This window comes from Lynx rufus, unplaced genomic scaffold (assembly GCF_022079265.1).
Source record: "Lynx rufus isolate CCGP_SWC_20201006 ecotype Redwood Valley unplaced genomic scaffold, mLynRuf1.p SCAF_3, whole genome shotgun sequence".
Classification (NCBI taxonomy): Eukaryota; Metazoa; Chordata; class Mammalia; order Carnivora; family Felidae; genus Lynx; species Lynx rufus.
The window spans coordinates 133636668-133656514 of NW_025814845.1; the positions used below are offsets into that span (position 1 = coordinate 133636668).

The 19847-nt window shown below is 42.6% G+C and overlaps 1 protein-coding gene across 8 annotated transcripts in view; it reads left to right on the forward strand.

Annotated features, from left to right (window-relative positions):
• Positions 1–19847, forward strand: part of FNIP2 (folliculin interacting protein 2) — a 132344-nt gene that overhangs the window by 103175 nt on the left and 9322 nt on the right. For all 8 annotated transcript variants that reach the window (XM_047090512.1, XM_047090517.1, XM_047090514.1 and 5 more), the window contains 3 exons: positions 2395–3748; positions 4644–4800; positions 19614–19814. In XM_047090512.1, coding sequence (XP_046946468.1) covers positions 2395–3748; positions 4644–4800; positions 19614–19814 — 1712 coding nt within the window. The remainder of the gene's footprint in view (positions 1–2394; positions 3749–4643; positions 4801–19613; positions 19815–19847) is intronic.

Sequence of the window (19847 nt, forward strand, 5' to 3'; positions counted from 1 at the left end):
CTGTCTTCTTTGGAAAAGTGTCTATTCATCTTTCTGCCCATTTCTTCGCTGGATTATTTGTTTTTCAGGTGTTGAGTTTGGTAAGTTCTTTGTAGATTTTGGATACTAGCCCTTTATCCGATAGGTCATTTGCAGATATCTTTTCCCATTCTGTTGGGTTGATTGTTGTTTTTGTTGATTGTTTCCTTTGCAGTGCAGAAGCTTTTTATCTTGATGAGGTCCCAGTAGTTCATTTTTGCTTTTATTTCCCTTGCCTTTGGAGATGTGTCGAGTAAGAAATTGCTGCGGCTGAGGTCAGAGAGGTTGTTGCCTGCTTTCTCCTCTAGGGTTTTGATGGTTTCCTGTCTCACATTTAGGTCTTTTATCCATTTTGAGTTTATTTTTGTGTATGGTGTAAGAAAGTGGTCTAGTTTCTTTTTTCTGCATGTTGCTGTCCAGTTCTCCCAGCCCCATTTGCTAAAGAGACTATCTTTTTTCCATCGGATACTCTTTCCTGCTTTTCAAAGATTAGTTGGCCATACATTTGTGGGTCCAATTCCGGGTTGTCTATTCTATTCCATTGATCTGAGTGTCCGTTTTTGTGCCAATACCGTACTGTCTTGATGATTACAGCTTTGTAGTAGAGGCTATGCAACCACAAAAGACCCCGAGTAGCCAAACTAATATTGAAGAAGAAAACCAAAGCGGGAAACATCATAAATTGTATTTTTAGTAGCTTTCCTTGCTTTTTTTCCCCATTTATTAGTTATTAAAATGTGCGATGCCAAATGTTCAATGCATTGCTAAAAAATATTGTCATTCTGAGTGGTCTTTCTTTCCTCTGTGTTTTTTTTTTGTACCAGATTTCAGATATGTAATGGTTATCCTCTTTATTAACATTGAGATTGATTTAACAAGAATATCCCTTGAATTCCTGAAATGACTGATCCCCCTGCAGCAATGAGAGGTCTAGAAAGTTTTCTCAAACAGAAATACTCGTCCTAGCATCAGACTACAGTCTTGAGTTATTCTTTTGAATTCCTGAATGATCTGTCAGTTACAAAAGCCTCAAAGATAAAGCTTGATTAGCCTGTAGTCTTTTTATAGAAAGGATTCTTTAAAGTCATTTGTGTCCTGCCCTTTAAATGTTTTCAGGAGCAGTAGTTTTACACTAGGGAATACTCTCCAGAGGGGGTATTTCCTGATGGTTCCCAGGGGCAAGTACTTCCTGATGGTTCCCATAACTTTTTCCTGTCTCAATCTGTTGGTATAATTAGTTTTATCTAGTATGTGCTCTAATAAAAATGCATTCCCTTCTCTCTCTAGATGCATTCCTGAGATGAGTTCTAACTTCCTGAGCTCTTATTTATAACTGTTACCATGTACCTCCTCTCCTTTATTTAGTATCTTTGCAAGTTTTGATTTATTCCATCATTCTGATTATTCTCTTAATGGTTTCTAACTCAGGGTTGGTTATACAGGGATATAAACGGGATAAATCCACGCGAATCAGCACTGTGCCTGCACACTCAGTAAATGTTGGCTGTTTGTTGTAATTGTCAGTATTATTATTATCAAAGCATTTCAAACTGTAATCAGATTGTCAAATGGCAATACTTTCAATAGGCGTTTAACAAATACTTTTGATGGAAAGCTTATACTGCTGGGCTCATTGACATATTTGCTCTTATTAGCCCTTCTTCCACCTTTAAGCTAAATTTTTGTGGTTCATTACATAGTTTTTAATCAACTTGTCAGGATATAACTTATGGGACGTGTTTTCTTCCAGTAGGATTTTCAGGTGAAGTAATGGAAAATAAATTCAGATTCATTATTCATGACTAAGTGATTTCTTCCTGTTAATCACATTGGTTCTACTTGGTGTGTGTGTGTGTGTGTGTGTGTGTGTGTGTGTGTGTGTGTGTATTGAGGGGATTCTGAGCAGGCCATTTCATTAAGTATTTTGAATTGATTCACTACACTTCTGTTCAGAGATCCCTGAATTTGGATTTTACCCCAAGGTCTATTGTCCTGGGATTGTTCTGAAAAAAATCCCATCATTCTTGTTTCCAAGATACAGTATTTGATTTGTATAGTGAGCTGAGGGAGCCAGCTCTAGTGGGGGCTGGCCTGCCCAGCGAGCTGTGTGGGAAGTCCTAACAAGCACGGAGAGGGGCCCTGTACACCAGCACTGTGTCCGTGCACCAGGAGCGGTGGGCCGCAGCCTTACGCTTTCCCTTCCAGAGGCACAGCTAAAACATGGTCATTAGTAGGAGTTACCTCTTTGCCCCAGTCACGTGTGTGAAGAAGCAATCCTAATTTGGGAGTGTAAGTCTTCTGTTTTTCTCTTGTAAAGGCTGACATATCCATGACATGCTTGCCCCCAAACAACTTGGTGTGTGTTTTGCTCTCCAGGAGATCTTTACGGAGCCATTGGCTCTCCAGTGAGGCTGACTCGCACGGTGGTGCTGGGGAAGCAGAAGGATCTGGTCCAACGCATACTTTATGTCCTGACCTACTTTCTCCGTTGCTCTGAGCTGCAAGAGAATCAGCTGACCTGGAGTGGGAGTCACAGTGAAGGAGACCAAGTGTTAAATGGGAGCAACATCACCACAGCCTTGGAGAGGGGAGAAGTAGAGGAGTCTGAGTATGTGGTTGTCACAGTGAGAAGTGAGCCTGCTCTGCTTCCCCCCATCCTGCCACCCTCGATGGCTGAGGGAAGGAGCCCCAGGCCTGAGGGGCTGGGTGTGTCCCCAGAGGGCACTGACATTAGAGACCTGTGTCCCAAACCTGACAAAGAAGGAAACAAAAGGGCAGAGCAGAGTTCTCAAGTCTGCGGCGTGGAATTCCAAGAGCCAGCATTGGGCAGCTCCTGGAAGTCTCAGGGTGCATTTTGTGGGGAGGAAGAAAGTGAAAAAGAGGCACCACGAGATGACTCTTCAAGACTCTCCAACTGTGAAGGGTTGGGGGCAGGAGTGAAGATCGGCCAGCGAACTGTCAGTGAAGAGTTGAAAGGGGAGATGCCCAAGAAACTCTCAGACCGGTCAGCAGCCTGGCCTTGCCCTGACAGACATTCCTGGGAGAAGCCTCCCTTAGAAAAGGTCACTTTCCAAATTGGAAGCTCCGTATCTCCAGAGTCTGACTTCGAAAGCCGCACACAAAAAATGGAGAAGCGGCTAATGGCCTGTAGACAGTATCCAGAGTTAGCCTGCCATCCCTCAGCGGAGTCTGGGATGGCCGCTGACCTGGCTCAGGACCAGCAGGCTTCTCGGTGCTCCTTTACACCTGGCTTCCAAAAGAACATCCCCTGTCCTCAGAACCCGTCTTCTGAGAGGGATGAAGGTGAACTTGAGAGGGGTTTTGCTGAGGACAGAGGCGTCAGAAGCGAGCTTGTGGCAGATGCCGCTGGGCAGCCCGGCCAGTGTGCTGACACGTTGGCACCTGATGGCGGTGCCGCAGGAGCCGGCACGAGGATTCTGGAGAAAACAAGAGGTTTGTATCTGAAGGCTGCGGAGGGACCTTTGATACAGCCTGTTCCAAGCAGGTGTGCACAGCAGGACTCTGGCTTCTCAGGCGCTGCAGATGTCCCCTGTGGGGATGCTGACAGGAAGGCCAACTTCAGGATGGAAGGAGACATTCCCAGGAACGAAAGCTCAGATAGCGCTCTTGGAGACAGTGACGAGGAGGCGTGTGCTTCAGCCTCGCTGAATCTAGAGCACAGTGATGACTGGACTGAAGGAGCCTTGGAAGTGGAGCTGCCTCTGCCCAGGTAACACCGGCAGGCTGGGAAGCAGAAGGAACTGGGTTCAAATACTGGTTTTCTGACTTAACACGCATGATCACATTAGCTGCCCTTGGCCATGTTACACATGATGGCTTTTTTCTCAGAGCGTTAGTGTTAATCACACCGCTGCACAGGGTTTCGAGCCTGCCCTTTCTCCAAGGGGGATGACAGTGGCTTGGTGCCTCTGAGCTCTCTGAGTGACGAGGCACGCCGTTGCCTTTGCAGCTCTTGTGACATTTTGGGAAGCTCGAGGATATGGTGGAGGTGAGCAGGTATTTTAATTTTCTGTCATCCACACGGAAGTTGTATGGCTGGCAGCAGATGCCTTGCATCGGAGGCGGTGGATTGCCCTCACCGTGTGGCTTCTCTCCTGCAGCTCAGAGCAGCATGACGGGGTTGGGAAACAACACCTCTTCCTTAACACTCCATCAGGTCGATTATTTGGGCTGTGATGACTGAAAGCAGTAATTAGAGATTTCTGCTGTTCTTCTGCCCTGGTGTGGGCGCCACCCTGTGCAGATGTGTCACGTTCCTAAAGCCAGGTTTTTGGCAAGTGCCTCCCTGCCTCCCCCGAGTAGACTTTCTCTTTCTTCACTCTCTTGACACAGACTGCCTGGTGGATGTTTGATATGAGGTACATCATGTCAATATGTGACAGAAAATACTGTTTCTTCTACCCTTCCATCAAAAAAGAAATTATTTTTCTCCTCCCACCCCCTTGCTTTTCCCATGTCAATGATCCACTTACTGGAGGATTGGTGAAACGGACCACCATGAATCTGTTTTTTGCATCTGTGTTATTGGGGGTTTTGTGCCAATGGTGATGCGAGAAGGGGGTACATTTTTAATTATGTATTCTAATGGGCCAATATTGTTTTAGGTCTCAGAGCATTAGCAACACAAACGTAAGAAACTTTGGCCGCTCACTTCTGGCGGGTTATTGCCCCACGTACATGCCTGATCTGGTGCTTCACGGGACCAGCAGCGATGAGAAGCTGAAGCAGTGTCTGGTGGCCGATCTGGTCCACACAGTCCATGTAAGTAATCCCAGCTTGGAGCCTCTGGCTGCTGACAATATGTCCGCCAGGGTCTGGGCCAGCAGCAGGTGTCTAGACTGAAGGGGGTGCGGTTACAGGATTGTTTATAGAGATGCGGGTGAGATTACAGCAATCAACAAGGGTTGGTGAAGCACCCAGGGAGTAGCAGCAGCTGGAAGCTTTGGGCACATGTGGGCCTGAGGGATAAGTGGCGGGGGGGGGGGGGCAGTGACACCAGAACGGTGGAGAGCTGTAGCTGGAAGAGCAGCCACCTGGCTGCACGAGCTCTGGGGAGGGTGAAGGATAACTCCCTGACACCCTTTCCCTTCAGCCTCTGAGCTCTTCTGTACCTCTCACTGGCTGAGCCCAGCTGGAAGCCAGAGAGCAAGGTCAAAACTGATGCAGATATAGTCCCGAGGTCCACAGAGGTCGGCCTCCTGGGGCCTGCACAAGACAGACAAGGGCAAAGAGTGGATCTGGAGGGCAAACGGGCCCGGCAAATAGAATAAACAGCACAGATGGTGACAATTATATGCCGTCACGGGGAGGACCGAAGAGATGTCACATATGGTTTGCTTTTTATCCGATCCTTACAAGTTCCTAAAAGTAATTTATTTTAACTGATTTGTCATTAAGTTCACTTTGATGGCTGCATGAGGATGACTGTATAAAGATTAACAAGTCTTACTGGAAAATTGCCTTGTGGCTGCTGTTAAGTGCTTTTCTGCTATCTGCAGCATGACAGGAACTGAGCAGTTAAGGAAACTGTGTCAATCTGATGGGCCTGGTTTTAATTGAGCTGCTATTGGGCAGATGTGCAAAAATAGATGTTTTGCACCGGAAACATAATGTATCTTGTGCGATAGGGAAAGTCCTCACTGCATTAAGAAAATTGGAATTTGGCTTGTTACCTACCTCCTCGACCAACAAGTAGTTTTTGAAAGGTGGAACAGAAGGCACCGCGTGTTATCTTTGGCCTTGAGCATCTCCTCTGTGAAGACTAAACATACATCAGACACAGGCTAAACAGGCTAAAGATATTTGTGTCAAATGGGAAGAAAAGCTCAGTAGTGAAGCAGATGTCTTCATAACCCCCCTGAATGGGGAGGGAGGAGAGATGGGGAGGGGGTCATTGGAAGCTGGGGAGGCCAGCCCAAGGTACACATTTATACCCGAACATTCCTAACCCCACCCTGCTCTGTGGTCAGACACCACCCCGCACCAGGATATTCCAGGAATGAAGCTATGAGGTTACTTTCGTCTTCTGTAAAAAAAATGTCGTTAGGGGCGCCTGGGTGGCGCAGTCGGTTAAGCGTCCGACTTCAGCCAGGTCACGATCTCGCGGTCCGTGAGTTCGAGCCCCGCGTCAGGCTCTGGGCTGATGGCTCGGAGCCTGGAGCCAGTTTCCGATTCTGTGTCTCCTTCACTCTCTGCCCCTCCCCCGTTCATGCTCTGTCTCTCTCTGTCCGAAAAATAAATAAACGTTGAAAAAAAAAATTAAAAAAAAAAAATGTCGTAACATTTTGTTTTCAGAGTTGTAATGAACATCGTATACTTGTTTATCATGTCAGTGATCCCTACGTCAGTGACATTAGGGTAAGAACGGTGCCCTTATTGTGTGATACTATCTGTCTAGGTTGTCTCATACCACGGAAGCCTCCGTGATTTTAGACTCACGTACATTTTGTAGCTATTGGTAGCATGAAGGCAGGGAGGTAGAGGCCCTCTTTTCCTTTTCTATCGGCTGCCTATGTGTTTATATCCACATATGCAAAACCTGTGGGGTTTTCCTCTCTGTTCTGCCATCAGTTTGATCTGTAAGAACATCGGTATTGCTTGCTGGACCCTTCTTGCATGAAGCCCGGTGTCCTGCTTCTGACAGAGGCGCCAAGAGAGCGAGTATGATCTGGCTGGGTTGTCTTCAGTGCCATTGATCTTACCGGGGGGGGGGGGGGGGGGGGGGTGTGGCCCAAATGCCCTGGACTGGCTCACTTACCACTCTGGAAATATAATTGATTGATAACCGTCCTTGAGCTTATCTGGAAAACCATTCATGACTTTTTTTTTTTTTTTTACTATTTTCCACAGGCTGACAAGTTCCAGTGTTTTGTGTATATTAGGTGTTAATGGTGACCAGTGAGCTCTGTAATTCTGACATTTGAAAAAAACAAATCCATGTTTTCTCTATTTGTACTCTTAAAGGTTTTTCATATATTATTTTCCCTTCCTTTGAGAAGTAGTATTTTCACACTGTAGCTTTTCTCATTTTTTCAGACTATGCAATCACCCCGAGAGATCGGAAGTTATTAAGCATAATAACCTATATTGTGTCAAATTGTGGGTACATCCAAAGTGCAGCCATGCATGGGTGTTAATAGGAAATTGCAAAGGGTTCATAAAAATATCTTCGGAAGTTTAATGCATTCAGAGTGCATCCAATTAGCATTAGTAGATTTCTAATTTCACTTGGCGCATTCATCATAATGAAGTTTGTTTTTGAAGTAGTGTTCCATTTAAACTGCCTCTCACATGGGGACTCTGGTCTGGGACAGTGTTTAAATAAAAATAGCCTTACTCTCAACTGCCATTTACAAATATTTGTTGAAAAATAAATTAGGGTTTTAATGTTATATTGAATTTATTGCTCTATAAGTCTAGTAATTATTTAAATTCTTGGGTATGTTGCCAGAGAAAGAAGCAAAGATCCAAGAGCAAATGTTCATGACCACAGTTAGAGCTGGAATAATAATTTGTTAAGGAATAAAAGATTGGGATAAGTTGCTTTACTTAACTTGTGTTCAAAAACCTATTTTTTGGACGTTAATAATTTTTAGTGTTCATGCAAGACTTCATTGGGCTTTGATATTCATAATCGTTTTTAGCAAAGGATTTTTATTAACTGTTTGAAAGCAATTGATTTAAGTTATTGATCTATTTTCTAGACCTATGCATGAGTGGATTGTAAAATCTGTCTTATGTAAATGTGCACTTTTATAACTATGATAAACTAGTTTGTGGAATTTCTTCTCTCATCGAGGGATTGCATTCTAGAGCTTCCAATACTACGAATTTCTTTTTATGTTCTTCCTTATTCCAGTCTCAGTAAAGAAAGACATATTAGCTTTATTTTATTTCCATTTTTACTATTGGCTTTTCCATATCAAGCTTGTGATGGTCTTTAAATATTTAAACACATGTTCTTGTTTAATCCATACACTACCTCTTTTCTGTCATTTGAACTATTTCTCCGTCTCCTAGCGTGTAGCTTATACAGCTGCCTTAAATTAGGCTAAAGTAATATTTAGCTTCATTTTTTTCCTGCCATATCTAAATGTGCATTCTTTCTCTGTTTTCCTTTTGGCTTTAAATGTTAAAGTGGGAGAGACAGAGTGAGAGAGCCAGCTTCATGCTGTACCTATGACCCTCAAGTAGCTTTATCTCTCCCCTTTTTTCCTCTGGTGTGTTTGTCTGCCTGTGAATACTGCTGTCCAGGGCAATGTTAGGGGTATTAAATTATGGCATAGTAGGGGAGGAGCACTGACTTAACTTTGATGCTGGATTCACGTTTTAGTGTTACCACTCATTTGCCGATAGGTAAATCAGTTGGCATCATGAAGCCTCAAAAAAAAAAAAAAAAAAAAAAAACGTATTTGAAGGAACAGATGAAATATAATCCAGTGGTTAAAAGTTTGGCTTCTAAGGACAGACAAACCTGAATTTGAATCCTGGCTTGCTACTCAGTGGCTTTGTGGCCTCGGGCAGTTTCTTTACTCTTCTAAGCATCAGTTTCAGCTTTTGAAAAATGAATAGTACTTACAGGTCTGGTTTGAAAACTCTGAGATAATGCATATCAAGTGTTTAACGCAGTGCCTGGCACATTACTAATGCCCAATAAATGTTAGCTATTAAAATAATATATGTGAAAGTGCTTTGTAAATAAGTTTCCCGGGACACTCCTACTGGAGATAACGGAACAGAACACATGCACACATTCATTCCGTGCTAAAAGCGTCCACTTCTCTTTGCTGGTGACATCACAAGGAGCAGGCCAGGCGGCTAACTGCAGGGTAGGGTCATCAAGACCAAAATTAACATTACATTGTAATGCTTTTTTGAAAACTATGTTCCAGAGCTTCAGGCATTTTACAGAATAATCTAGAAAACAAAATTAACAGTTGGATATTGCAGGCTCTTTCATTTAATTTTAAGAGTAGCAACAGATTGACTCCAGAAATACCATGCAGAAATCAGTAGCACAGATAAGGAGCTTTGCTAAGAGCTTGGCTGTGATATATGCTCATGAATACCTAATTATGCCATGCAGTGTAATCAACCAGGGAGACTACAAAAGAACAGAAAGTCACATCAAATGGTAAATCATTACCTAAGTAATACAGACAGCATCAAGGTGCCCCAAATCAACAATAACCTTAAAATCAATAGTGTTGCAAAAGAAACATCCATGTAGGGCAAATCTGCTATTTGAGAACACCTCTTGTTGCTTTCATTTTCCTAAGTTGCATAAATGAGAATGACAGTGCCTTGGGCCTACAGCACTGTCTTACTGTGTTGAGAAATCTTTGTGTGTGTGTGTGTGTGTGTGCATGTGCACATGCACATTTGTGTATGTACACACATGTTCACACGTGTACGTGTATATGTAGGGTTATGATGGCAAAATGTACATTTTATTGTGGATTGTGGTTTTTTTAATATTTGAAAAATTATATCGTTTTGGGTATTGTCAACTCCAATCTGAAATCTTCGTGATTCTCTCTCCTTCTCACAGTGACTACAATATAATCTTATTTAAGCTCCCCTTAACCTTCCCAACTAGAAGTCTTGCATCCAATCTCTGCCCCTTTCAGTCATCTCATACAGTGCCACAGAGGGCCCTTGCCCATCCTGAATGTGATCATTTACTCTTCTCTAATAGTTTTCCATTATTTTAACTCCTTTGCTGGAATTGCCCCCCAGATAGAACTTGACACCTGCGGGCTCCTTAGCACATTGCACCACACCTTTGTTCGGTTTCCAGCATCTTTCTACCACTAGGGCTGCAGGCCCTTGAGAAGAGAAGGGAGCCTTAGTTCCTTTCATGTTCCCAGCACCTCCCGCAGTGTACATAGAAAGTGCTCAGTGATGGTAGTTGACTGTTTCCTACAGAACTGGATTTAGGAGTGTGTGTTTACTGCTAAAACTATGGTGATTAGTGTGTCTTCTTCTGAAGTAAAGAGAAGTGGAAGATAGTCTTTTAAAAATTGAAGGGAAGAGTAACATGTTTAGACATGATGCCTTTGGCCCTTTACCTAAACGAGAATAAAAAGCTTATTATCGGTCTCTCAGGCTTTCATTCTCTTACATTTTGTACATGTTAGACACATGGCTATTTTCAAAGTTTTCTGAAATTTTTTTCACTGTGTACAAAGTCTCTGAACATCTATGCCACTCTTTGTAAAAAAAAAAAGCTACCAACTCTCTTGCATTTTATTTTGGAGTCATGTACATCATCACATAACTTTAGTCTGATAACTCTTTTTGACCTTGAGCACCTTTCCTAGACTTTAAACTGTTTCTTTTCTAAGCAGGTGGCAGGCCTGATATAAGCTGTGCCCAACATTGCACACTATATCTATAAATCTGTAGTCTGAACTTGGGTGTCAGCCCAGTGAGCCTGGTGATCATAGCCGCAGGCACAAACCCACAGAAGGACAGATGTTTCCCTTGCTGCCTCTCCCAGACCCACCTCACCAGACCCTCCCCTCCTTCCCTCTGCCACCAGGTCCTTATGTCTTAATGATGTCTTTGGGCTTCCCAGAGCCCCCTCCTTGATATACCTACCAGGATCCCTCAGCAATGTCCATGGTCCATAATGATTGATTTTCTCTTCTTCTCCACCTCATTACAATTCTTAAGCCTTTGGTGACTGCCATTGAGTCTGTTTCCAAGAGAAAAATATTCTGATAAACAAATGGCTTATGTTTTTATATGTTATAATTATATATTTGTTTTTATTATTTATAATACTACTTATTACCTTTTCTGGTATTTTTATATGTTAACAGTATGCTGGGTATAAACTAGAAGTCTCTGATGGTGGCATGTCATTGATCTGGCTGACTTGTTTGGCCAAAAATGAGGCAGGAGGCTGGAGATGGCTTTTGGGGAAGAGGAGGAGAGTCATGCCTTGGAGATTTACTTTCTATCAGAAAATATTTAGTACTTTTTGTGTCTGGGTGCTGTTTTTATAGGCACAGTCCAGGTGTAAGGTTGGAGGAGTCCAGCACCATGTTGCCCTGATACAAATGGTGTGCCTCTCCTCTAAAACTTTAAAGATGATGGGTAAAATATTACCATCCCACCTAGCCTCATTGTTATAATACCTGTGTATGAAAAAAAGTGAAAATCCTTTTGTGCCAGAAACAAATTGAAATCAAAGCCAGAACAAGTAAGTTTGGACTGATATAACCATGGCTCTGTAAGATTTCAGTCTGGATACAGGTCCTAGGAATTGAGTGCTGAGTTTCTAAGATCTACTCAGGATGAAAGATGTGGTCTCATATACACATAAGGCTTGGGACATGGACCTGAACCCTTCCTTAAAGCCTAGAGGTTCAAAGAGCTATCCTTCCATGACAGGGGGACTAGAAAATTCCAGCCATAAATAGCAAAGCAGCAAAGAAACAAGTTGGAAACTTGGGTGGGAGAAAATGAAGTCACCCATGAGATATCAAAGTCCCAGGTCCATTCTATGAGTGGGTTGGAGGTCCAGATTTATTCTACCCAAGTGATTTGGGAATCCCTGCCCAAGAAGTAAATATAAAATCTAGAAGCATAGAAACCTCTAGGACTCTGGCAGAAGGAAGCACACTGGGTGCTTTCATAACCACCAGCTTGTTTCCTCTTCTCTACTTTATTTTAACTCTTAAACCATTAGTGACTGCCATTGAACCTGTTTCCAAGAGACACACATAGGACATAAATAACGCCAGCAAGATGGGCTCATGTTCAGAAATTACAAACCATGTTTGAGGAAAACATGATGAGGGAGAGTAAGCAAATACAAGCTGGAGAATTAGCACTCCTAGAACAATCTGAAATAACTATTAAGTCACTGTGTTTAAAAATGGTTACAGTCATAAAAAAGAAGGAATCGGAACCTTAAAAGAGATGGGGTGATGTGATAAAAGATGATTTAGATTTGTAAAAGGACTAAAAAGAACTTCTAAGACTGAAAAATATGGCCATTAGAGTTCAATCCCAAGGAATAAGTTAAAGAGCAGAGTAGATTAAATACCACTGGAGAGAATTTGAATTTGTGACATGGAGGCTAGAATGAGAAAATCTGATAGCATATTCAGAAGGTGAGAACTGAGAAGGCAAGGGAAAACAATATTTGAAGAGAGAGAACAGCTGTGGTATTTCAGACTAAAGAAGCACACTGACTCCCAATCAGGGAGTCTTAAGCTACAGGACACAAAAGACAAAACTCTTGTAAACAGCCCAAGAGACAATATGGCACCTGCCCACAAGGAGTTTGAAATCTGTAACAGGAAGTACAAAGAAGTAAATAAGCAGTAAAAACAGTGTGGTAGAGTCTACTGCAGTGGGAGACACAGGATAGGTGTGGAAGGACTTCCTGGAAGCGATGCCTATACCAGGGAGGCAGTAGGGAGCGAGCAGAATGAAGGGCGAGAAGTGGGGCAAAGGGGGACGATGTGGCTCTTTCAGGAAACTGAAGATTCTTCTGGCTGATTATGTTGATGAGCATCTTCTTAACCTACAGACAAAGCTGGCTTTGCCACCACAGGAGGTTCTGTCTGTCCCATTTCTTGGTAAAGCTGCTGTCAGGAAAGTCTAGATGCCGATCATTTAGTAAAAGACAGTATTCTGCATCATTTTATAGGCCAGATGAAGTGTTTAAGAATGGTAGCGATATCCAAGTTCCCTTTTCTCTGAATGTGTGTGATACTGAAGGGTTTTCAGTTTTTTTTGTGGGGACTTTTGTTTGTTTGTTTGCTTGTTTTACTAAAAAAAAAAAAAAAAAAAAAAAAACAAACCCACTGGTCAACAATCCACACATAGCTGCAGTCCTTACATGTGGTGCTCAGCCATCCAGAAGTGGGGTGGGTTGGCCAACGACTCTCTCACATTGCTTAAGTCTTCGGTTCCAAGGCGGGGAGGATATGGTTATGCAGGTGGGCCTTCACTTCTAATGAGGTAGAAGAATAAAAAGGTGGATCTGAGGGCATTCAACCAAGAGCAAGTGCAGAGAAGGGCAGCTTCACTGCCTTAGTCATCCCATTGTCTTTGTATGACCAATGAAAGGGGTTACTTAAAGCTATGTAAAGGCTAATATTACTAAGTCATGTTGCTGTAACATAATGCTGAGAATCTTTTTGAAAGGTACTTTGTCATGTGATATACCCTCTTATTCAAATTTATTTTAATAAAGTTATAAAATGTACCGGAATCATATAGAATAACAAATTGATACTCAAATGATGCTGAAGAATCTTATGTTTTATTCAGAATATTTCAAAGAAAAATAAAAGATATAGGGTGCTGCTTCCAATCCTGAATCATAAATCACCTGCTTTTTTATGTTTGAAAGAGGCCACACAGTGGCTTGTGCCTAGTGATCAAATCTGTACTGTTATAACTAGTGTGCAGATTTTAGAGCTGGTTATGGGTACAGAATCTGTCTACACTACTGCTGTCTATAATACACCTGTGGGCTGCACATCTTTAAGGACTGATAAAGGGTCAGTTCAGAGTATGTATTGGGCAGTGCCAACAGCATAAATATGGGGAAGTCATAATAGAGGCAACTGTATTTTCTCCTATTTTGACCTTAAGTTCAGACTGTCATTCACACTTCTTGCAATCTTATCTTCCAAGAGATTTCCATCCTGACACGGTCCTAGGATTTCAAAGTTAAAGGGCTTGGCAGACTCATTGAGCTAAAAGTTGAAAACACTTGCATGAGGTGGTAGCTTCTAATTCTGACATACCAAGATATTTAATAAACTCTTATATTTTTTGTCCCCAATGTTTCTATCTGTAGAGCAGTGCTACATTCCTGGCCACCCCACAGGAAAAATGGCATGATGAATTAATAAGTAATTATAGGAAGCGTGTAAGTGAGGATGGTATTTTCCTGCTCTTACGTTAAAAACAGGTGATCGTGTAAAATGTCATTTAAATGTGGTACATGGAAAAGAAATATATTAATTTTTCAGATGACTTAATAGGAACTGGACTGAAACCAAAAGTAAAGAAATCTGAATAGAGGGGGGTGCCTGGGTGGCTCAGTCAGTTAAGCGTCCGACTCTTGATTTAGGCTCAGGTCATGATCTCACAGTTTGTGAGCTTGAGCCCCACGTTGGACTCTGTGCTGAGAGCGCAGAGGCTACTTGGGATTCTCTCTTTCCCTCTCTCTCTGCCCTTCCACTGCTCGTGTACACACACACTCTCTCTCTTCCTCGCTCTCAAAAATAAATAAATAAACATTAAAAAAAAGAAATCTGAATAGAGAATTGTTCAACAGAACCAGCATGTATTAGATACTTAGCACGTGCCTAGCATTTTGTTATGCTCATTTCAGAGGCTACAGAAGAAAAATAAAATGTGATTTCTTTCTTTGAGTTACTTACATAATCACTGAGTAGGCAAACAGATGTGAAACTGAGAACCAGTTAAGACAGTGATTAAATGTCAAAATGTAGATTGCAAAAGCTCTCAGAAGTCAAAGGAAGAGCAGTGAATATGGGAAAGACATCTTGCTGTGGGGTGAGGTGGGGCATGGGGATGGGACCCAAGTTGGGTCCTTGAAAGGTTGAAACATTTAGAAGGTAGCAGGGGAAACATTCTGGGCACAGCTTGAGGTAAGAGGCAGGAGTCCTCTCAGCCTGGAGCAGGGGATCCTTAGAAAGTCCTGGAAGTAAATATTTGTGGGTAGATCTGGCCCAGATTGTAAAGAGCTTTAAGTATGGAAAAAGAAAAGTTTGAACTTAGGTATTTGGGTGATAGGGACTAGAGTACGTTTCTGAGTTGGTGAGGGAAATGATAACGTGGTGTTTTAGGAAGTTTGAGGGTTCAGTGGCCATGACTAATAGAGACAGGGGGTGGGGTAAGAGAGCAAACCGAACATGGCGAATTAGTATCTGTGCTACAAGTGTCATATACGTTTTTCTCACAGAAAGCCTCCATGAATTTAACCGCACTTAAACTTCACAGAAACTGTGAAGTAGGTCATCTTTTACAACAGATGTAGAAACTGAAGCCCCGGTTAATGAGCTGCTAGGGTCCTGCAGCTAGTGTGTGACAGAGGCGATGGTCAAGCCCAGCCCTGTCTTCCTTCAGAGCCTTTGCAGTTGTCTTATCATTGCCCTTCACTGAAATATCAAAACCATGGCTCTTCTGATGACTCAAACCTTACAGACATTTCTCGTTTTTGCAAGTTTAAGTTAGGCGGAAGTCACGTGTGTGTAGGTCAAGGCAGCATATTTGCGTACTCAGAGATCGACTCCAGAATGCTGAAGTTGGTATGTCGCAGCCATCTACACTCCTGGGAAACAGACCCACACATCCTTAGTGGCTGTGAATTAACCAGGCTTAAACTGTTGATTCAACAAAATGTAATAGCCAAAGAATATTTGAGAAACCTTTAAAGATCTATATAATATAAAGCATTTCATTTGTCACTGTATCTTGAGAAATCTTCAGAGGAGAGTAGATTGGATAAATGAGATATTGACAACGTGGAGCTAAATAAAGACTTTCTTTTAAAAAAAAATTTTTTTAACGTTTATTTATTTTTGAGACAGAGAGAGGCAGAGCATGAACGGGGGAGGGTCAGAGAGAGGGAGACACAGAATCTGAAACAGGCTCCAGGCTCTGAGCTGTCAGCACAGAGCCCGACGCGGGGCTCGAACTCACAGACTGCGAAATCATGACCTGAGCCAAAGTCGGCCGCTTAACCGACTGAGCCACCCAGGCGCCCCTAAAGACTGTTTCTAACTCACAGAGCAGAGCAAGGCACAAAAGGCAATGGCTTATTGCCACTGCCTCATTCCTGCGACGGAGATTGGCCATCCAGCCTCACAGTCGCCTGCAGCTCTACTGATCTGCAATGCTCTCACATCCTCCAGTCCCTGTCTGTAGTTTCTGAATTGTCTGGTCACGTTTCCGAGGGAGGCACAGGAACGGTGGGCAGCTGCCTGGAAGACGTGGCGGGAGGGCATTAGGGATCAGAGGGCCGGCCGCTCTGCAGTGCCATCTGGAGTGTGGGCACTCATGGGCTGGGGAGGGGGGGGAGGCCTAAGGCAGCGGTTTTGGACATCTCAGATTATGGAGAATATAGAAACATTGCAGGTTTATCCTGATAAGAGAATTTAACGAACCCTGTGGTTTAGAAACTTACTTTGAATTTGCTTTTCTTCAGTTCGAGAGAGAAAAAGAAAATTGATACTAACAGTGTCTCTAAGGTTTATGAAGTTTTCAACCAAACAAACATTTTAAGGGGAAATGACTGTTTTTAATATTAATATTTGCTTCAGATTTTCATTCAAAACTCAAACATCAGAGGTCTCGTTTAATCTCAGACACAGTGGTTGGGAGGAGAACTTTTAAAAGGGTAAATGTATGATGGGTATTCTGATGATATTTAGTCAAATTGACAAAGCGCCCCCCACCCCTTAAAGGGTTTTTTAATACTAAGAAGAGGAATCTTACTAAGTAATCATACTTGCTGATAGCTATTCATATTATGTGTTCCTTCTCTTAAGATCCATACGAAGCCAAAGTCTCCATCAGGATGCAGCCATGCCTTACCTCTCCTGCCCATTTCTTTTTTTTCTAGTCTCCATGCCCAAACTCCAAACCCTAAGAATAGTATATGGGTGGGTCAGGCTTTTAATACGTGTTTGAATCTTTCAGAGGTGCCTGGATGGATCAGTCAGTTGAGCGTCCGACTTTGGCTCAGGTCATGATCTCACGGTTCGTGAGTTTGAGCCCCACATCAGGCTCACTGCTGTCAGCCTGACAGTTCAGAGCCTGCTTCAGATCCTCTGTCCCCCACTCTCCCTCTCTGCCCCTCCCCCGCTTGTGCTCTCACTCTCTCTCTCCCCCTCCCTTCTCTCAAAAAATAAATAAAACATTTTTAAAAAGTGTTTGGGGTGCCTGGGTGGCCCAGTCGGTTAAGCATCTGGCTTCGGCTCAGGTCATGATCTCGTGATCCATGAGTTCAAGCGTAGGGCTCTGTGCTGACAGCTCAGAGCCTGGAGCCTGCTTCGGATTCTGTGTCTCCTCTCTCTGCCCTTCCCCAGCTCGCGCTCTGCCTCTCATTCTTTCTCAAGAAATAAATAAACATTAAAAAAAAAAAATCTCCCTGACAGATTTCATTATTAATTACTTCTATGATTAAGATATGGCTAAGAAATTAGTGTTGAAAAGAAGGATACATGTAATTTTTTGTTTGTTTATTGTACTTCTACATATGCCTTTAAAGTAGAGCCTGTTGTAAGAGGAATTTTAAATTGAATACCAGTGCATAGGGTGTGTGTGGGTGTGTATTTCTGTGATGAATCCAAACATGGTCTTCTGGATCTTAGAGTTCTTTAAATTCTAAAAGCTTAGAGATTGACTAATAAGCCAAATCGTAATATGTTTAAACTGCCTTGTCTTTAGTGGGGTTGTGTTTTCTTTGGAAAGATGTGTATCAGAAACCTCCAGAATTATCGAAACTTAAGCTTCAACTCTCTGACCCCACAGAAGTGTAGACAAGGTCAGTGATTGAGAGCCAGTAGCCCTGGAGCTCCTTATATTGTAGCTAAAGTAGTTGCTCGTGATATTTTTATCATTTCAGCATTTCTTTTTTTTTTTTCTTGACTATTTACATTTTCCTCTATTTCCATTTACTTTAAAAAGTGTTTATTCAGTAAATAATTGAGTAGCTACTAAATGATATAGTTAGATGGAGACATTGGGTTGTCTGGTGGATATATTCAGGGAGTTCTGTGTTAGACATTTAGTAGTCTGAGAATGTGTAATGCTTCAGTATTTCTTTTAAGGTGCTCTTCTGTAACTGTTCGGCTGGTTCTTCTCTGTTCTGGAACCTGTAAAAATAAAAGTCAACAATACCGTGCTGTGCTAGGGGGTACGGGATGCTCATCAACTCCCTCATTTGCTTGTATAACCTGTCTCATTTTATTTTTTTTTTTTAATGTTTATTTATTTTGAGAGAGAGAGAGACAGAATGTGAGCGGGGGAGGGGTAGAGAGAGAGGGAGACACAGAATCCGAAGCAGGCTCCAGGCCCTGAGCTGTCAGCACAGGGCCCGACACAGGGCTGGAATCCACCAACTGTGAGATCATGACCTGAGCTGAAGTCAGACGCTCAGCCAACCGAGCCACCCAAATGCCCGTAACCTGTCTCATTTTAATTTAGTAACATTTCTCAAATGCCAGGTCCTGTGCTAGGGGCTAAGAATACAGGCAGAAAAGATTTAGTCCCTTCCTTCAAGGAATGGGCCCACCAATTCCTGTCAGTTTGTCCCAACCCTTGGACACTTTGTCTTTAGTCTTTCCTCTGATTTCCACCTCCGATTCTGCCTGTTTGATCCAGTGATTTAAAAATGACTCATGCTGGGCTGCCTGGGTGGCTCAGTCTTTTGAGTGTCTGACTCTTGATTGCGGCTCAGGTCATGATCCCAGGGTCATGGGATTGAGCCCCATGTCAGGCTCCTTACTGAGCATGGAGCCTGCTTGGGATTCTCTCTTTTCCTCTCTCTCTCCCTCTGCCCTTCTCCCCTGCTCACATGCTCTCTCTTTCTCTTAAATAAATAAATAAATAAATAAATAAATAAATAAATAAATAGGCAGGCTCATGATCATTTTTCATGTTTGATTTTTTTTAAATATATTTCTCATACCCATTAAGTATCTCCTTTTAGAATAATTGAGCCAACTTCTCTGTCCCTTTTTGTTATCATACCTGGATCTACAGCCCTTCTAAAGTAACTCATGCTTGGAGAATCTTCCATCTATGACCTCCCCCAATGAGCCACATTGCCCTGATTACAGGAGCTGGTGATTCCAGGGGCTGGTGATGAAGCAGTTACACTTTGACCAGTTTCAAGACCTTAGATTTTTTATTTCTTTCCTTGACCGCTTGACCCTGTTTGCCCTGTGGCACAGTTTACTAGTTGCCAGCCTGCTTTATCCATCACTACATAGTTACCGAGAATTTTGCATTTTAAGTTATTCATCTGTAGCCATCCTTTGGCCTTTTGGCCTCATCTAGATAGTTGGTTGTGAGAGTTGATTTATGTATGTAGCACGTGGTCACTAAATAAATACTGCTTAATCATTAAAGCTGTAACTTTAAGGGAATATTTAAGTTACCCTGCCTAACCTTCTTTTGGAGAAATGGCAATAGAATCCTATACCTTATTCTAATTGTCTCCATTTTAAAAGGAGAGCTTAGTCTTTCAAAAGGAAAGGAATTTTAATATCTTGGAATATAGGGAGGGCACATATCCTTTTGCTTTCCTGTGAACATTAACAACATTTACGGTGTAACTCCTGGGTGTAAGAAAGAAATATTGATTGAATGCAGTTTTTATCACATTAAGTTTAAATGTTGAGTTGAGGACACTCCTACTATTTTAGTCACTCTAATACCCTAAATTTCTGTAGCTCCTGCTGGCAACTTCTGAACTTTTAGGCTAATGCTACCTGGAAGCATTCTGAACGTTTTGAGTGCCCCTTGGCAGTGTTGTGGAAAGTTGACCCACTGTGTTTCTCTTCCAGCATCCAGTGCTTGATGAGCCGATAGCCGAAGCTGTCTGTATTATCGCAGACACGGATAAGTGGAGTGTCCAGGTAGCCACAAGTCAGAGGAAAGTGACGGACAGCATGAAACTGGGCCAGGAGGTCTTGGTCTCTAGTCAGGTGTCCAGTTTACTTCACTCCATTTTACAGCTTTACAAGCTTCACCTCCCTGCTGATTTTGTAAGTACTTGTTCTCGTATTACCAAAGAAATA